Raw genomic sequence first — 19,699 nt, 5'->3', positions numbered from 1 at the left:
AGAAATAAAAAAAAATGTTCCCATAGACATACCCATGGACATCTGGGTGAGGCAATTCTTTAATTGGAGGTCCCTCTTCTTGGGTGTGTCAAGTAGACAACAAAAGTAATCAGGACTTAAGAGGCTGGAAACTTGAGTGACACATTTGATTTTTCTCTCGTTTTAGTCAACAACTTCAACTGATTTCAATTCCTCTTTAAAAAAAAAATCACATTTACTTCTTTGTTTATGTACACAGGTGGACATTGGCCTGCCATACTCATGTATGTGCAGGTAGAAAACAACTTTTAAGAGTTGGTTCTCTCTTCCTATGTGGCTCACAGAGATTAAAGTCCAATTGTTAGACTTGGTGGCAAACACCTTTACCTGATGACCCAGCTTGCTGGCCCATCATCTTAATTTTTCATTGATCAATTCTCACATCTCTATTTCCACATTGGTTTTCTTGGTTTAAGATATCCTTTCTTAGCCGGGCGTGGTGGCGCACGCCTTTAATCCCAGCACTCGGGAGGCAGAGGCAGGCGGATTTCTGAGTTCGAGGCCAGCCTGGTCTACAAAGTGAGTGCCAGGACAGCCAGGGCTACACAGAGAAACCCTGTCTCGAAAAACCAAAAAAAAAAAAAAAAAAAAAAAAAGATATCCTTTCTTGTCTGTGCGCTCAGCGTAATCACACTGCTGACAGTTTAGCTCATGCACTAGTGGATACTCAGCCTTTCTTTGAGTGATGTGAAATGGCTCTACTTACTGATTTCACTGTGGCATGTGAAGCCTCCTAGGACCTGTTCACACCCCTATGTGGTCTATGTTCCTAGCATTTGTTCCTCTGACAAAGCTTTTTAATTAGGTCTTTGGCCTTGTAGTTCCTTCAGCCACAAAAACCAGCCTACAACTCCCATCAATCCCTTACCTGGGGGTTCCTTTTAGCAACTGGTACTAGTTAAATGGTTCTTTTTCTGAATAGACTGCATCTTGATCTTTTTTCATGTACAATATCACTCGAATCTTTATGTCTTCACTTTCTTATCACATTCATTCTGAGTTTTCATTCTTCCACTGCATTCTTGAATTGACTCTCAGTTTATACGACATGTGTACAAAGTAGCACTATGATTTAGATTCTTCAATAAAAGTTGATTCTAATGATGTGGTCTGCACTCATCTGGCTGGTGCAAGTATTTCTCTCTCTCTCTCTCTCTCTCTCTCTGTGTGTGTGTGTGTGTGTATGTGTGTGTGTGTGTGCATGTGCGTGCACACACACACTGTGGGGATTGGACCCTGGACTTTGCACATTCAAAGTAAGCACTCTATCACTGGTTATATTTTCAGCAAGTAACGGCAAGGAATTTAACCTCACTTATTTCATTTATTGATTTTACTGTAAGATTCCACCCCCCCCCCCCAGACAGGGTTTCTTTGTGTAGCCCTAGCTGTCCTGGAACTCACTCCATAAACCCAAGCTGGCCTCAAACTCACAGAGGACTGCCTCTGCCTCCTGAGTGCTGGAATTAAATGCATGCGCCACTACCCCTGGCTTACTTTTAGGTTCTTACTGGCACATGTTAATAATGAATACTAATAAGTTTCTTTGTGACATTTTCATACAAATATATATTTTGATCTTAGTAACCCCATCGTTACTTTCTCTCATCCCCTTTCTAGTCACTAGCCTTTCATTTCAAGGCCTAACTTAAATGAGCCCGCTGTCCTGCATAATTGATATACCTAAGGCAAAAATAAATTATTTGCATTTTATACATACATTTCACATAAAGCTTTAATCATTCTGCACCATCAAGATGACTCAGTGGGTAAAGACACTTGCTGCTAAGTCTGATGGTTTGAGTCTGCTCCCTGGGATCTTCCATAGTAGAAGAAAATCATTTTCCACAGTTTGCTGACCTCCAAATTCATGTCCTGGCAGGCAAGTACATGTATATACACATACATGCAACACATACACACAAACACATAAGTAAACAAATACAATATAAAAAAATTTAAAATGTCCAGGAGAGCTTGCTCAACAGTTTAGAGTACTTGCTCTGGCAGAGGACCTGGGTTTGAATCTCATCACCCACATGGTGGCTCACAGCTTTTTGTAACTCCAGACTCCCCAGGGATTTGATGTCCTCTTCTGACCTCCACAGAAACATCATGCACACGGTACACATATATACATGAATACAGAACATTCCTACACATAAAAGACAAAACTGCCATTATATGTATTCATATTATAGTCAATCTTGGCTAGATAATTTCTGAAAAGACCAGAGGAATAAATTGTTTAGGTTTCGCAAGTTACATCTGCTCTCTGTAGCTGCCCTTCTTCTTTCTCTTCCTCCTCTTCTTCTTCTTTTCACTTCCTCCCTTATCTTCTTTCTAAATTTTTTTTTAAAATTATAAAATGTATTCTTAGCTCATGGGAAGTTTTAAAAAATGACACCATATTTGTCCCACAGGCTGGGGTTGGCCAAACTGGGGTCCATATGCTTGTTCCCTCTGTAAACAGCAAGGCACCAAAGATGCTCGACCACATTTTCATGTTGGTATTCCTTAGATTATCTACAGAATGAAATGGGTTTGGAGATCTAATGGAACATAATAAGTATCAGCTACTTTTAATACATGAAGATAAAGATTTCTTTGTTCCAAATTCCTTAAATGGATCATACATATTTGTTTTATTGTTGTTGTTGTTGTTGTTGGTCTTCGTAAAGTAGATTGGGTGGCTGTGGTCAGTGAGATGATAGTGACATAAAAAGGGGGGAAGCAGCAACTTAGATTTTGGCTGGGTACAGACTCTCCACGTTGTTAGTTGCAGACTGCCAACTGCTGAGCAACCAGCTCATAAAAACTTCAGAGGAGCAGGCTCCTGCTGGCTTTGTGTGTGTGTGTGTGTGTGCAGGCGTGCGTGCTTGTGAATAAATGGGACAATTTGGCTTTTTGTGTGAATTAATTTCTCTTCAAACTTCTCTCTTTAGATGGTGTTTGGATAACAGAAACAGGTTTTATACTTACTATCATAGTTGGGATAGTCCTGGTTGCTACAGTCCCACTGACCTTTGGTGAGTGTCATAAATTTTACAAACAGATAATAAATTGTTTATTAGATCATACTGACTGATTTATCTTTCAGTTTATCTAATTTACTACATGAAACATAACCTTATTAAATAAGTTCATAAAGTTCACACTATTGTCCTTGGCTGTCTTTTCATAGCCACTAACTTCTATTTTTTTTGTTTTTTGTTTTTTGTTTTTGTTTTGATCAAGGGATGTGTTAGTTTTCGTTCACATAAAGGTTTATTTTGCCTCACAGTTTTGAAGGCGTTGGTTAATGATCAAGTGTCCTTGTTGCTTTGGGTGTATGGCAGCCCCTCATGGCAGGAGTGTGATGTAGTAATGTCCACATCTCACAGCTAAGAACAGAAGAGAAGGAGAATGGAGCTGGGGTCCCATCATCATCTCCAAGAGTATGTTCCTCATACAAGAAGTCCTCCCAATTAGACCCTAACTTCTGTATCCCAAAGATGTTAAGCTGAGAGCTAGCTTTAACATGTGCACCTTTGAAGAATATTCTGGACATAAACCATACCATGGGGCAACTATCTCATGGCTAATACATCAGAGTATACAATAAAATGAGATATAACTATTTGTGAAGACACTCTATTTTAGTTTGCTGTAAAACAGTGTTTGTTTCTGATTGGCTATTTCAAGTGTTCTGTGACTTGTAGGTTAGAATATAAATAAAAGTAACCATAGATACAAAGACAGTGAAGGATTAATGGGAGTCCAGTGTGAGCCCCTGGTTGGGATAGCTTTGGTCCCCAAGCAGACAGCTCAGTTTGGAATGAATGGGGCCTCTCACAGGAGACCCATTTCTGGCCTGTAGGACTCCCTCTTGCTGTCTGATGAGTGACAGGCTTACTTCAAGTCCCTGTTCATTTACAAAGGATCAAAAAGCAGCAGAGTTAGGTCAGATAGCTATTTCCTATAATTTATTTTATGTTAATATGTTGTTATTCCTTAAAGCACTCCCACTTTTTAATGTTTATTTTAATTATGATAAAAAACACAGAAAACCCAAAATAGATTATGAAAAGTTGGGCCTGGAGGAATATCACTGTGATCACACATTCTGGCTTAATCCTGTTGTGTAATAAATGTTGACACATCACATTTGTTCAATTGCCCACATTTCTTGGTTTGGGTTATAAGATACACTAGCTTTCCACCTAATGTTGATACCGAGAGCGCTCCATTACACAGAATTACAGGAAGGGTATGATACCAGAAAAGAAATTCTAGCACATATTCAGAAAGCTGTGGCTTATTGTATTTATGAGAGAAAGTTACAAGGGCAAGGCAAAGGAAAAGCTACAAACACAAGGTTGAGTTCTCCCTAAATAAATAAATAAATAAATAAATAAAGCTACTAATTAATTAGTTTTCCCAGTCATTATTTTTTCTCCAGAGTGTTTGGAGGTAAAAGGTCTCAGACAACACTGTGAACCTGAACAGGTTTCATTTAAAAAAAAAAAAATCCACCCAGCCATTTTCTGAGTGGGAAACCAGAGACGGACCTGGCTACAGAATCCATCAACGTGGCCAGTATGAATTAAAGCTTGCTTCAAACTTGGAAAAAAAATCCACCCAGACATCACATATGACTCCTTCAGTTAGGAGGGGTAGCTAATCTTTTGGGCAGAGCCTGCTAGGATTTTAACTTGTGGTTCCAGGGAGTCTGCACATGGCACAGCTGATGCCTCCAGAGTTTCATGTCTGACTGTGGTATATTTGGCAGTTGGCATACAGGCTTGTCTGCTTGTCTGCTTTCTGCTGGGAGGCAGGTTACATGAGGAAAACGTCATCTCACCTTTGCTTGCTTATTTCTCCATCACCACTGCTTCAGCCATGGCTCTCGTGGATGAAGATGAGATCATTTCAATGTCTTGTGTGCTTTCGAGACATCCTGCAGATCTCTGATTTTCTCAGGACGTGAAGGTCTTGATTGTGTTTGGAATTTGTGGACTTTGGGTGGAGCTAAGCTAACTCAGTTTTTCGTTTTGTTGGTGGCATATATGGTTTTACCAGTAGGGATGTGTGAGTGCATGAGCAAAGACTAAGTTATTAAAATAATGAAAAGTAGCAATTCTTTGGGAATGGCATTGTGCTGAGGGCTCTGTAAAATTGAAACAAAGGCTTAAAAGTAAGTACTGGCAGCCTACAAGAGGCCATATCTGATTTGCAGCATGAACCTCATGTCAGGAAAAGAAGTTACAAACTCTACTCAGTGACTCCTGGGGCTCATCCTTTAATAATGGAGGTAAGACATACATGCTTGAGAAGACACACCAGGATGCTGTGACATGAGATGTGGGTTACAGTGACATGGAAGAGCACTGACAGCCACAGTTGGACTTTTAGTGTTTTTTGGCAAAAGATGAGCAGATTAGCCCAAGAGTGAGGCAATGTCTCTCAATGAGGATGCCTGAATGAAAGTGTGTGATTCTTTGAAACATGTATTGTTAAAGGTGCTGGAAGCCTTCCTGTGCAGTCTCCCTAGATGGAATGTTATTCGAGTAAAACTCTCTTGTCTCAGATATGCAAGGAACTATGAAAAAAAAAGTTGACTTTTTAAAATTGATTTTGGGGTGGGAAGCAGAGCTGTCTAACATGTAGAATAGGCTGGTTTGGAATTTGTGCTCCTGTTGCCTCAACGTCCCAAGTACTCAGATTCTAGGTGGGTAACCCATGCAAAAGTTAAAATTTTTAATAATCATTTCCAAAACATTTTTGCTGATGTTGATGCCTGTACCAATATACAACACACATAGGTAGTTTTACTGACATAATTGTATTTTAATCTTTATCAAAGAATTTTCATTATAGAAACTGAGCATGATGTAGAAAGGGGGAAATACAAATCACTCATGGTTCTCCAAGTAGGCAGGGCCAATGCTGCTGCTTATTACAGAAGTTTTCTCCATATATATGAACAACAGATATATATTCTTTTGTACATATTTCTGTCTCTGCGTTGCAGTGAAAAAGTATCAGAAAATACTTTGAATAGGGCTTGAGCTTTCATTTTGAGGAGGCCACCCAACTCTGGGAAAGCTAAACATTTCAAAGGGGTATACGTGTTTCATGTGTCTGCATATGAGCATGTGTGCTTATGTGTGTACATGTACCTAGGTGTGCATGTGAGTGTACATGTGTGTGTGTGCACATGTGTATGTATGTATGTATGTGCGGAGGCCAGAGGTCAATGTCAAAAGTCTTTTTCTATCCCCATCCACTGTACTTTTTGAGACAGTCTGTCACTGAGGCTGGAGCCCACTGAACGAACATCTAGGCTGGCTGTCTAGCGGGACCCCCATATCTGCCTGTCTGTGACCTCTATCTCCAACACTGGGGCTATAGATGTGTGCTACATATTCAGTGTTTAACTGGGTACTGAGGATCCAAATCTGGGTCCTCATGCTTGTGCAGTAAGTGCTTTGTTTACTGAGCCATCTCCCCAGCATACACATGTCTGCCTTACACATCACACTGAAGATGGTTTGCACTTGATCTTAGCCAGAGGGCTGAGAAGAGAGAAACTGAAAACATTTTAAACGTGCCATTGTGTTGGAAGCGTTCCTTCAGATGGGGTGTGATGGCAATGTCTGGATGCACAGGCTGGTTTCATTAATAATTATTTTGCAAGTTTTAAAACTTAGTTTGGTTTTAACTTACAGGTAATTTCGAGAAGTGCATTCTAATGATATGCTTCAAAATTTATTTGTAGTTGTAAGGAATATAGTTATTAATTCTGTGATTAAAAGCATATGACTTGTGTGGCTGCTGTATGGAATTTTACCCAGATTTAATTTAAAAATTTTTATTACAGGAATGTTTTAAAATCAAACTGGTATTCTGCCAACAGTGTTTAGACACATTTGTGTGCTTAAAACACACTTCCATTTCTTAAGGGGGAAAAAGCCATAAAGCCATATATTACTTAATAAATTGTTTGTTTTCTTTGTAGTCTGGCATAGAAGCTTGAAAAATCACAAAGCTTCCAAGGAAGGCCTCTTGGTTCTCAACGACAACGACAAAGAGTTGGCTGAGCTTCGAGGTCTGGCAGCTGGAGTGGGACTGGCCAATGCCTGCTATGCAGTACAGTATGTGGCCCAGGCCATCTTCTTGGATCACATAGGCAGTGCATGGGCCCAGTGACAAGGGTGTCCACATATTCCCACATTTTCCAGGGATTTTCGGGTGTCACTGTCGGTAACATTTGCTTCTAGTCTCAGATGTGGTTTGGGACAAAATGGTGAACTCTATGGTTATCCCATAAGAAAAATAGAGACAAATCCATTGTCTCCCATTGTTTCATTTTGATTCAAAAACCAACCTAAGAAGGAGAAATTATTGTGAAAAGAATGAGTGGTAATGTAGTTAAATTGAACTGGCAATAGAGACTGAGGAAAGAAAGGGCTGGCATGTATCTCACTATTCCATCATAGAAACTGATCATTCACAGTGTCTCTTTAAGGCCGATGAGTTTGAAACCTTCATCATAATTAAGAAATATAAGTATTTCTCTGCATGAGATGCTATGTCATACTCTGTGTAAAATGGATCCTATGGTCATAGGTCTTGCTTTCTGAAATCCACAAAACAGGATTGATTTATTTTTATTAATTAGTTATTTTATTTATTTGTATCCCACATGCTGTGCCCCTCATGATTCCCCTTTAAGACTTCTTCCCTAGTCCTCCTTCCTCTTCTCCTCTGAGAGGGCACCCCCACAGCACAAAATAGAATTTAAAGAAGATACAGACATGAATCAGATCAGCTCTTCCGAGGTGGTTTTTGGTTATTTTTAGAAAACACTGTGAATCTGATATTTAAGTTTCTTCCTGGGCCTGGAGAGATGGTTCAGTAATTAAGAGCATTGTCTGCCCTTCCAGAGGACCATAGTTCAATTCCTAGTGCCTATTATGCCAGCTTATAACGGTCTGCAACTCTAGTTCCAGGGGACCAGACACCCTCACACAGGCATAGATGCTGGCAAAACACCAATTGATGCACATAAAATAAAAATAAATAAATCACTTTTTAAAAAAAAGATTCTTGCAAAACAAAACAAAACAAAACAAAACAAAACAAAACAAAACAAAACAAAATAAAACAAAACCCTCAACCCGTACTTAATTTAGATTAAGTACCAGCACCACAATCTTCCCAGGTGAAGACTGGACTTTTGAAGGCTAAAGTGGTGGTGGCGGAGGAGCTGACTTTTTGGCTATAGTAAATCCTGTTTGGCATGAGAGCAGGTATGTGAGACAGATGAAGTGAATACTTCAAGGGCCCAGCTGCTTCTGTTGCTATTTTCTTCATCTGCAGTAGCTTTTCCGTGGATCTGCAACCCAGAGCATTTTATAACTCCACGTTTTGAGAGGAGCAGCTGCAATAGAAGCCTGGGGGTAGCCTTCACCTTCCTGTTTCTATAGAAATGTCAGTGTCCAGGAAAGTCTATCAGCTCCGTGTAGAAGCTGCTAAAGCAGGAAAATGTTGGAGCACAGACCTCCTCACTACCCTATTCGAATGTGCAGTGCCGCCAAGCCAAGCACCGAGATCTCCCGATCTCTTTCAAATACAAACATGCAAACTTTAGGCCCTTGGGGAGAACAAACATACTCTTTTTTTATTATTAGATATTTTCTTCATTTACATGTCAAATGTTATCCCTTTCCTAGTTTCTCCTCCGAAAATTCCCTATTCTCTCCCTCCTCCATTCTTCTCCTCCTGAGAAAGAGCCCCAATCCCAGCCCAATGGGTAGGTATCTGACTTCCAGCACTTAAAAAGGTAGAGAGGTTTCCACCCTGTGTCCTCTATTTCTTGCCTCACCCCCTCTCTACCCAGTGCCCTCACTGACCCACTCACTCCTGCTTCCTGGCCCAGGCATTCCCCTATACTGGGGCATAGAACCTTCACAGGACCAAGGGTCTCTCCTCGCACTGATGACCGACTAGGCCATCCTCTGTTACATATGCAGCTAGAGCCTTGAGTCCCTCCATGTGTTTTCTTTGATTGGTTTTCTTTGATTTACAGTACTGTTCCAACCCAAGAAGAGATTGACAATCTTCCTGCCTTCCCGCGGGAGAAGCTGAGCCTGCGTCTTTTGTTGGGAAGTGGAGCTTTTGGAGAAGTGTATGAAGGCACAGCTATAGACATCTTAGGCATGGGAAGTGGAGAAATCAAAGTGGCAGTGAAGGTAATGTGACTCTCCAGATCCCGTTACATATCTGACTATGTAAACATTCAGAACTACTGGCTGAAAAGAAGTCTTCTAGCACAGTTAACAAGATGCGCCGTATGTCTCACAACAGAATTTCCATCGACTTACTAATAATGAGAAAAATGAGAAAAGTTTAAGATGATGAATATGCTAGTAACCTGGATTTGTTATATGCCAACGGACATATAAATCATACAAAAAATCATACAAATAGTTTATCAACTAAAAATATAGGGTAAATCTGGGGCTGGCGAGTGGACTCACGGGTTAAGAGTGCTTGTTGCTGCTCTTACAGAGGACTTGGGTTTTGTTCCCAGAACTTACATAGTGGTTACAATTATCCATCTGTAACTTCTAGTCCAGGGGATCCCAACACTCTCTTCTGACCTCCAATGGCATCAGGCACACATGAAGTACATATACATACAAGCAGACAATATGTACACACACACACACACTAAAATAAATGAACATTTAAAAAATAAGACAAAATATAAAGAATGTAGAAACCCGTCACCAGCTACAAAAGCAAAGTTTCCCATTATTCTTTCTCATTTCTTACATAGACTTTGGAAAAGGAGAATATATTCAGGCTTTAGGTTACTACTAAGGCTATTAATTAGGTAAGACCTGGCAGGTAAGACCCTTCTTTCTCATTGAGAATACTCTGAGAGGGGGCTCAATTTGTAGAATCCTTGCCTAGTACTTTAAAAGCACCAAGTTTGAGTCCCATCACTGCATAAAACAAGGTGTGCTATGCATGCTTATATTCCCAACAATACAGAGGAAGAAGCAAGAGCAATAGAAGTTCATGGTCATGTGTGGCTACCTATGGATTCAGAGGCCAGCCTGAGCTGCATGAGATAGCATCTCAAAACAACAAAAAGAATCTATTTCACATTAACTAGAACTGTACAATACATTCTTAAGGAATCAGGCTAGAACTTGGAATACTTTCTCAAACTTGCTAGACATGTGGTCTCTGTTGCAACTAGTGAATTTTCACCCTGGAGATCAATCAGCTTCAGTAAATATGTAAACAAATGAGTTTTTCCACTAAGCTTTACTTATAACCATTGAAACCTGAATTTCCGATGTCATGAGATAGTACTCTCTTTCTGATTTTCCCAACCCTTTAAGAGCATAGAGGCTCGTCTCAGTCTCTGTGTTGTATAGACATAGTTGACAGCACATAGAGGCGGTTATAGACATAGGTTCTAGACTGCACCTGCACACAGGCTGTGGTTGCCACCACACATTTGATGCATTTTTTTTAGGGAAATACTACATAGACTCTCATATTTTGGTATCATTTCCTTTTGATAGAGGGCTGAACAATCTCATATAATTAAATATCATGGTCACTACTTAATAGCAATTTCTGCTTTAAGGCTGGCCAATCTATGTTGGTAAAATTCTCTCCATTTCCAAATTATAGACTTGAAAATTCCTTTAACTTCCTCTGGTCTGAGCCCATTACGTACATATTTATTTTCTTATGTGCTGAGATGACTACTGGCCAGCACTTGTTCCAATTGAGTGTTGCCATTTCTGAAATCCGTTTCCACTTTATTCTTGCTTACTGCCTCATAAGGACAGGTGAGTGCCAAGAATTAGGAAGGCATCATCTCTGTATTAGGACCAGAGAGAGGAGGTAGGGTACTTTATGTGTATTGTTCAGAAGTTTGCTATAAACCTCTCCACCACACCAGTTTCTCTCTTTTGTTTTGTTGCCTGGAACTGAAACTTAATGGCAAAGGGATTGGAGAACCAGCTCATGATGACCTTCCATGACTTATGACAGAGAGATTGGAGACTTTGGAATAGATTCTCACAATTAACTCACATGTATTGACTAGTAACAGGCAACTTTCCTCAAAAAAAAAAAAAAACCTACAAAGAACTAGGGAGTGATTTCAACTAAGGTGGGAAAGTAGATACTGAGAAGAAAATCTGAAAATATGCTAACCCATTGATGCCCAAATTAGTGGGTCTTTAAATTTTTTATATAGTTCCATATACGGAGAGAGGGCTCAACCATTAAGAGCACTGGCTACTCTTCTAGGAGATGTGGTTTTGATGGTCAGAACTCATATGGCAGTTCACAACTATTTGTCCTTCCAATCCCAGGGGATCCGATGATCTCGTCTGAATTCCATAGGCACTGTGCACTTGTGCTGTACCAACATACCTATAGGCAAGAGTCATACACATAAAATAAATAGAAAATATAGTAATTAAAATCCCATAAAATAAGAAACATTCATTTTTCAGAGGGACTTCACATTATTGATTTTCCACCCCTTACCTAGTTCACTGAGATAGTCTTGATTAAACAGTAGCAAGAGTGGTAGTTTTAGAAACCACATACAGTATCAATAGGTGAGCACAGATCATAAGTGCATGCTATATCTGTTATCTAGTTCTAGATCTCAGAGTAGGTATTGCAAAAGCAAAAGCAAAAGAAAACAAAAACAACCCCCCCCAACACACACAAACAACAAAGAAAATGAAACAAGCAACAACAAAAAAGTAAAACAAAACCTTGACTCCACTAAGCCACTGGGCTCCCAGTATCTGACTTCTGACTTGCCTCCATTTCTCACAGACCTTGAAGAAAGGTTCAACAGACCAGGAGAAGATTGAGTTCCTGAAGGAGGCACACCTGATGAGGTATGGCATAGCTCATGCAGTGATTTTCTCTGACAAGTATGGATACAAAGATTTCCTTTCTCTTTGCATTTTTAACAACACAAATGACCCAGTAACAATCAGATCACCCTGAAAAGAAATGTGGACAAAAAACTTTAAAAGGAAACACATCTGTAGCATTAAATATCTCATAGAAGCCAATCTTCAGAGCCTGGGTAGGCAGTTCTCAGGCAAATGGTCTTCCCATCTCTCATCTTCAATTAAACAAATTCTGAAGCTCTTTTGCTTTTACAATGTGCCAAATTCTTAATGAGGTCAAGCAGACCCAGGAAGAATGTTCTTTTATGTGTTCTGATATTAGCAAGAGTATATCTTGCCTAGAACTGGTCAGCAAGGTTCCAGCAGGTGGCAGTCATGAGAACTACTCAAGGACATCTTAAGGAGAAGCAGCAGGCAGAAGCTCACAGGAAGTCAAGCTGGGTCCTCTAGTTAGACTGAGCCTTACTCACTCTGGCGTCTTCACAACCCAGAGGCCCAAACCTGAGGATCTGAGTTGTTTCCCTGAAAGGGAAAGGACATTTGACAAAATTGTGATGACATAGGCATGCTTTCACCTATCTCTTGAAGAAGGCTATTAGTCAAAATTGCTTTCTTTCCCCATCTTAAACCCATATGGTGAGAAACATTATTTCTTTATAAACCCTTCTATTCTACTCAGATGCACTGGCCACGAGGGGTTTCCATGTTCTCTCCTTAAGGCCAGCGCACGGGACATAGGCAAGCTTTTTCTTCTTAAAAATCAGTGAGGGCTTTGAAAGGATGTTCTGGGTAAAGAACTGCTTTGTTCCATGAAGACCCCAGCTGGGACCGCTATCACTGCCATGCCATCTGCCTTGTGTCTTTTCATCTTCCAGCAAGTTTAATCACCCCAACATTCTGAAGCAGCTGGGAGTCTGTCTGTTAGGTGAACCCCAGTACATTATTCTGGAACTGATGGAAGGGGGAGACCTTCTAAGCTATCTGCGCAAAGCTCGGGGGACAACGGTAAGTAGGCGGTGGCACCTGTGGGGTTGGCTTCCTAAAGCAAATCGCTAGAACTTCCTGTTGATTTTCTTCAGGTTCAATGCACAGTAGTTTTAGCTGGTGGAAGACACTTTGATGGCAGCTATAGAAAGAAAGTGCACATTTTCTTCCTATTAGATTAGGGTAATTAGAACCCTGAGCTAATACTGGAGTCTGGTTTTAGTACTTAATGAGAAAACAAATCTCTTATAAACAGAAGAACACCCTACACCCAGCACAGGAACTATGTGGAATTTCTCTGTCTATACCCAAAATGTATTTCCAATGTTAAAGTCTACCAATCTTTGCTTTTGGATGGAGCTGCTGTCCTTGCTCTTGCTGGGATCAGGGATAGCTTGCCTCTTCAGGACAACAGAGCTATTTAGATTTTCCTTTGGCTCATTTTGCCCCTCTTATTGAAAGTAGATTTTTTTTCTCATATTGTATATCCTGATTACAGTTTCCCGTCGTTCTATACCCCCCCAGTCCTTCCCTTACTATCCTCCCCAGATCCACACCATTTCTGTCTTTCATTAGAAAACAAACAGGCTTCTAAGTGATTATAATATAATATAATAAGATAAAACAACAACTATCAGGTTAGAACTGGACAAAACAAACAGGAGGAACCATTCTTACCCCGCACCCCCCAATGGCACGAGAATCATTCAGAGATCCACATTCAGGAATCCCATTTTAAAAAAAAATTCTATATGCAAATGATCTGTAGTGTAAAAAGTGGTAAAAATGTATAGACAAAATAAAAATTAAGATAAAATAGAATAAAAACCCTGAGAAGACAACATGAGACAAGGAACCTCCAAAGATGTGTATAACCTCAGTAGAGGTTGGTGGCTTTCTGTCGCCCATTTTCTCTCAGCCACTTACTGTTAGCTATTTTCCCAGTGAGAAAACTTTCATTTTCTTTTATCTTAAGATTTATTTATTATTACATCTAAGTACACTGTAGCTGTCTTCAGACATACCAGAAGAGGGCATCAGATCTCATTATGGATGGTTGTGAGCCATCATGTGGTTGCTAGGATTTGAACTCAGGACCTTCAGAAGAGCAGTCAGTGCTCTTACCCGGTGAGCCATCTCTCCAGCCTGAAAACTTTTATTTTCAAGCAGTTATTAATTGGAGATAGCTTCTGGGTTAGGAATAGAGGCTTATGTCTACTTCCCCTTTCAGCTCTATGGCCTACATCTGATGCAGATTCATGCAGGCCCTGCACATGTTGCCATGGCCTCTGTGACTTCATGTGTGCATCAGTCCTGTTGATTTGTAGGTCTTGTTTCTTGGTGTCCTCCAATGGCATCAAAAACTTATTTTGGGTGAAGCAAAACTCTTGACTTTATGCATCCTCTCTCATTCTATCTACCCAGTGTCCTATTTGCTCCCCTCCTCCAGACATTCACCCCTACAACCTCTGCTCTCCAGAACTGCCCTCTCAGTGGTTCCAGGTCATCCATCCTGTTTCCAGTGCATGACACTGTGGATCCAGGAACTACTCTGGCATGCTGGATGAAGCCAGGAAATGACTTTCCTGCAGGATCCTACTTTATACCTTGGATGAGAAGACAAGAGGCAAAGCTATAGATTTAAAACATTTGTTTTCTTTTTAAGCACTATATGGCTAAGCAGAGTATGTAGCAAGGTGAATTATGTAAAAGCCAGGAAGCTGTACACAATCCCATACACACTTCTAAGCCTGCAGATGTCTTTTGGTATTTGCCTATTTTCTCCAATGCTCTGCCTATGCTGGTACCCAGTGTCTTTTCATTTTGAAGGGAAATTTATGCACTTTCTAAAATGGAAGAGACTTTAACACAGAGTTCCTCACACACCTGCCTCACTGCCCCTACCATCACACACAGGAGGGATTTTTCCCTTGTTATACAATGGTTACTGGACTTTCCCACGTCTCAGTATCTGGGTTTACATCTGTATGAGGTTTCGTCATTACATGCAATGGAGAGAGCCAAGTATTATGATTGGAGGACTTTATTTCACTTTCCTCACCTGTGGGCTAGTTCCTAAGCACTGTCTGATGTTTTCCTCGTCATTTGCTCTCTGATGGAATTGTAAGTATACAGAGAATTGTAACAGAATAACATTGTAACTCAGCACTTTAGTTTATTTCTTCAACACTTCCTCCATACAGGCAGTGGTGGTGCTTGCTCCAGGATAACCATGGTTTGCTATCCTAGGACTTACTGCACTCTCATTATGGAAGACAAGATGCTGCTGGGTGCTGTGTCCCATATGACAATATCACACACGCGTCATCCTTTTGTGCTTATTCACTTGTGACCAGTCATCTCCATACAGGAGTTCTCAGAAGCACTATGCTAGAATCAGCAGCATGGATAACTTTCTTGTCTCTGATGTTTTGCTGTGATGGCAGCATAAATATTAACAGCAGTGAGACCCAGAAATGGTTGCTTAGTTTGTTTTTTTTTTTTTTTACTTTGGGACAGTCAGCTCTCTTACCCATGAAATGAAGGATTGAAACAAACACTTCCTATTTTATTTTATTATTTTTTTAAAGTTTTGGTGTTTTAGGATCATACTGAGATGAAAAACATGAAATAACTATGTAAAAGTAAACATGATGTTTTCCAAATGCAGTCAAATTTACCAACTTCTCTTTGGGTTGTAATGGTAGAACAGCAGAGATTGTGACTTTTACTCTAAAGGAACTTTTCACATGGCATTTTATTAATAAATATCATATGGAAAATTTCAAAGTCCTTGCAGGTAGGCCATAGTTATACATTGTCTGTGCCTTTCTATGCCATTCATGCAAGGGAGGAAACAGAAAAAGCAATTACCATGGAATACATTGCTGGACCATGGAGGAAGGAGTATAATTTTCAGTTGGGGAAAGCTGAGGTGGCTATACATTTGCTACCTGGAAGACTTAGTATGTTTTGGAGAAAACCAAGGCAGGAGATGTAAGAGTAACAAACACTTCCTCATTGAATGATTACCATTTGCAGGGATAGACCTTCATTAAACTTTAATATGACTAGAGAGTTCAGCAAGATACAACAAGCGGCAGGTGATGGCAGCATCTAATGTTAAGGGGGCCAAATATAGGGTGTGGGGGGTACTCCAACATGTTATAAGGGATAAGAGACATGGTTAGGTATTCAGGTAGGTAGCATCTTGGAAATTGTATTAGAAGGGTGCTCGTATCCTGCACGAAGTTTAAGAGTCATAAAGTGTTTACAAGTAAAGTGGGATTTGCTCATAGGGTTCTGTTCACACAATAGCTCATCAACCAGTCAGGATATCTGACAGGATTCAGACATAGGTTGTGACATAAGTATATCATGGATCCAATTTAGAAGGGGTATTATTCAGTGCTTGCTATATATAAGCTATGTTACATATCTCATTTTCAATCTTGAAAGGTCAGTTGAATGAATACTCAATTCATTTTATATATAAGAAAATTGCCTTCTTACTTAATTTAAGCAAATTCAAGGAATTAGTAGTAGAACTTTATTTCGAATCTACAGATATAGTATTCGTATCTTTTCTTCCTGAGCTTTTGAAATCCAAAGAAAGACTCCTTTAGAACAGCAGGATATAGTTGGTGAATCAGCCATGGGTAGAGAAGAGCCATGGGGTCAAGGCAGTATTCTGTCCTAGAATATGAAGATATCCTCTGCTTTTGTGACATGAGCAAAGCAGTGGGGCAGCACTTGGCATCACCTTTGCATGAGTAACTGACAGACTGTAAGACTGTGTGAGGTTGGGAGTCATGTGAGATGCTCAGTGAGAGATGTGGGCAATATCAAGAATAAGGGTCTTTTCTAGTGAGGAAAGAATAGGTTGGAGAAAAGAGGAGGGTTAAAAAACAGAGCAGATGTAAGGAAGGGCAAACAGTTGAAAAGACTAAAGTGCCGCTTCTGAGATGAGAAGCAAAGGGAAAATTAATGGGCACAGAGAGAGTCTGACGCAGCCTGGGGCTGCCATGAGGCTGTGCCCAACACCTGATAATTGGCTCTACAGGAAATGAGGCAAACCAGGAAGCTAATGAAAAGACAAGAGGCTGGACACATGGGAAGTCTTTGGATGCATCAGATTAGGGATGATAAAGGCCTGAACCAAGGTAATTGCAGGGATATGGAAAGGCTGACTGTGGCCCCCAGGCAGCAACTTGGAATTTTCTCCATGTGCTACTAATAAAAATTTGACTGGCTTTTGTTTTCAACTAGAATTCCTTGCAATGAGTATAAGCTTCTCTATATTTGTGATGGCTCTTACAGATAAAAAATAATGTAAAAAGATGATATTACTAACAATTTACACCAGGGGGGGTATCTTATGAAGAACAATCTTATTGTCCTGACTAAAAAATTCAAAAGGGATTAAACCAATCATTAATCTAGCCAGCATGGGTTATTAATTTTAAGTTTATTGATAATTCTATAAGATCAGACACCATTCATTTATTAAGCACTTATTTATGTTAGCAATATTATATGCCTTATTTTAAATCTTGAAAAGTCCATTGTACTAGACCCATTCTACATATAAGTAAAGTGCTTAATTAATAAGAAAACTCACCTATTTATGGCAGAACTAGATTTCAAATTTACAAATATAGCTTGCTGCCAGGTATATTTGTATGTTTTTCTCTTGAGTTCTTGTAACCATAAAAAATTTCTTTAGGCTGGTGAGATGGCTCAGTGGGTAAGAGCACCCGACTGCTCTTCCAAAGGTCCAGAGTTCAAATCCCAGCAACCACATGGTGGCTCACAACCATCCGTAACAAGATCTGGCGCCCTCTTCTGGAGTGTCTGAAGACAGCTACAGTGTACTTACATATAATAAATAAATAAATCTTTAAAAAAAATTTCTTTAGCACATCATATACTAGTGTGCATACTCACATATGCATATGTATTCATATATATTCATATGTATGTGCATGGACTTTATGCCAGGCAAAAAATTACATATAATGTTTCCTCTATCTCTCATAGTTTCATGGCCCTTCACTCACCTTGGTTGACCTTGTAGAGCTGTGTGTAGATATTTCAAAAGGCTGCGTCTACTTGGAGCAGATGCACTTCATTCACAGGTACTATGAGATTCTAGATATTCAAGGTTATTGGGTAGTCACGTGACAACCATGTGTAGTTTGGGAAGCCCACACTAGAGAGCTAAACACATTCATTACAAAGCAGCAGTATTATAGTAAAGAGTCTCTGTACTAGTTACTTTTCTCATTGCTGTGAGAAAAGCAATGTCCAACAAATGTAACTTAAGGAAGAGAGGGAAGGCTTATTTTACTTATATTTTGAGGGAACAGTCCATCATGGTATGAGAGTCATGGCATCAGGAGTGTGTGGTGGCTGGTCACGTCAAATCTGTACTCAGGAACAGCAGGGGAATGAATGTTGGTCCTTACATGACATGCTCTTTTTTATTTAATCTTGAACTGTATGGTATAGCTGTCCACAATTAGAGTGGGTTTCTTCCCCCTCAACCTACCCAATATGGAACCCCCCTTACAGACATGCCCAGAGTTCTATTTCCTAAGGAATTCTGAATCTTATCAAATTGTCAATCATTATTAATCATCAGGTGTCTCCCTTCTTTCCCGACCTTCTAGCCTTGTATGATCTCTGGAATATTTGTTTATCATTATCAAATGTAACTTCTATTCTAGGGATCTGGCAGCTCGGAATTGCCTTGTATCAGTGAAAGACTACACCAGTCCTCGGGTAGTCAAGATTGGTGACTTTGGATTGGCAAGGGAAATCTATAAAAATGATTATTATAGAAAGAGAGGGGAAGGCCTGCTTCCTGTTCGGTGGATGGCTCCTGAAAACTTGATGGACGGAATCTTCACTTCTCAGTCTGATGTATGGTGAGCTAAATAGGACACAGGAAAACGGACAAAACCTGTTAAATATCAGGACGTCTATCTAGCTTTGTTCTTGTTTTTAAATTGTATTTTATTTAGTCTCTCTGTCTCTCTGTCTCTCTGTCTCTGTCTCTGTCTCTCCCTCTCCTTCTCCTTCTCCCTCTCCCTCTCCCCCCCCCCCCGCCTCTCATATGTGTATATGTGTGTGTAGGGAGGTTTAGTGACTCACCTGAGGCTAGTGGTCCAAGATAACTATTATGGATCTCAGATCCTTTGCACCGCTCTCTCAATTCTTTCATAATCGATCTTAAAATTCTACACGAAGTAGACTCACTTTTTTCAAGCATTTTGCTATTCACGGAAGGTGTAGATATTTGTAGCTATGGTGTATACCAAAGTATTTATATTGGCAGAAGTGGTACTTATTAATAACATTCATGTGCCCCTAATACCTCCTGCAGGGGATGTGTCATCACTAGTTTATAAATAGACTTGAAGTCATGGATCATGAAAACATGTAGGACACTGGGGAAGTTGGGTCTTGATACTTTGGGTTTTGCTTATTGGTTCCTAGCTTTTGATTTGAGCTGCTAAAAGTTTGTAGATTTGTTCAGTGAATTTTAAGCCATTGGAGAAACTTTATCCTCAGCAATCTGTTTTCATTTATGACTTTCTTCTTTGTGTTTGTCATCTTTTTATCCTCTTCACATTCAGGGCTGGGGGAGGAAATGGTGACAAGCTCTCCTGCTCACCTCCCTGCATGTGCTTTTGTGCGCTTGTATCTCTGAGTACATGTGC

The 19,699-nt window shown here is 40.0% G+C and overlaps 1 protein-coding gene across 1 annotated transcript in view; it reads left to right on the top strand.

The window, feature by feature from the left end:
• Positions 1 to 19,699, top strand: part of Ros1 (ROS proto-oncogene 1, receptor tyrosine kinase) — a 125,813-nt gene that overhangs the window by 92,867 nt on the left and 13,247 nt on the right. Inside the window, exons 35-41 of the mRNA XM_085843349.1 lie at positions 2,985 to 3,068; positions 7,040 to 7,175; positions 9,113 to 9,275; positions 11,908 to 11,972; positions 12,866 to 12,995; positions 18,015 to 18,112; positions 18,704 to 18,904. Coding sequence (XP_085699475.1) covers positions 2,985 to 3,068; positions 7,040 to 7,175; positions 9,113 to 9,275; positions 11,908 to 11,972; positions 12,866 to 12,995; positions 18,015 to 18,112; positions 18,704 to 18,904 — 877 coding nt within the window. The remainder of the gene's footprint in view (positions 1 to 2,984; positions 3,069 to 7,039; positions 7,176 to 9,112; positions 9,276 to 11,907; positions 11,973 to 12,865; positions 12,996 to 18,014; positions 18,113 to 18,703; positions 18,905 to 19,699) is intronic.

The sequence above is a fragment of the Mus caroli genome, unplaced genomic scaffold (assembly GCF_978045245.1).
Source record: "Mus caroli unplaced genomic scaffold, Mus_caroli_1 scaffold_9, whole genome shotgun sequence".
NCBI lineage: Eukaryota > Metazoa > Chordata > Mammalia > Rodentia > Muridae > Mus > Mus caroli.
This window is presented reverse-complemented; position numbering and strand designations above follow the sequence as displayed.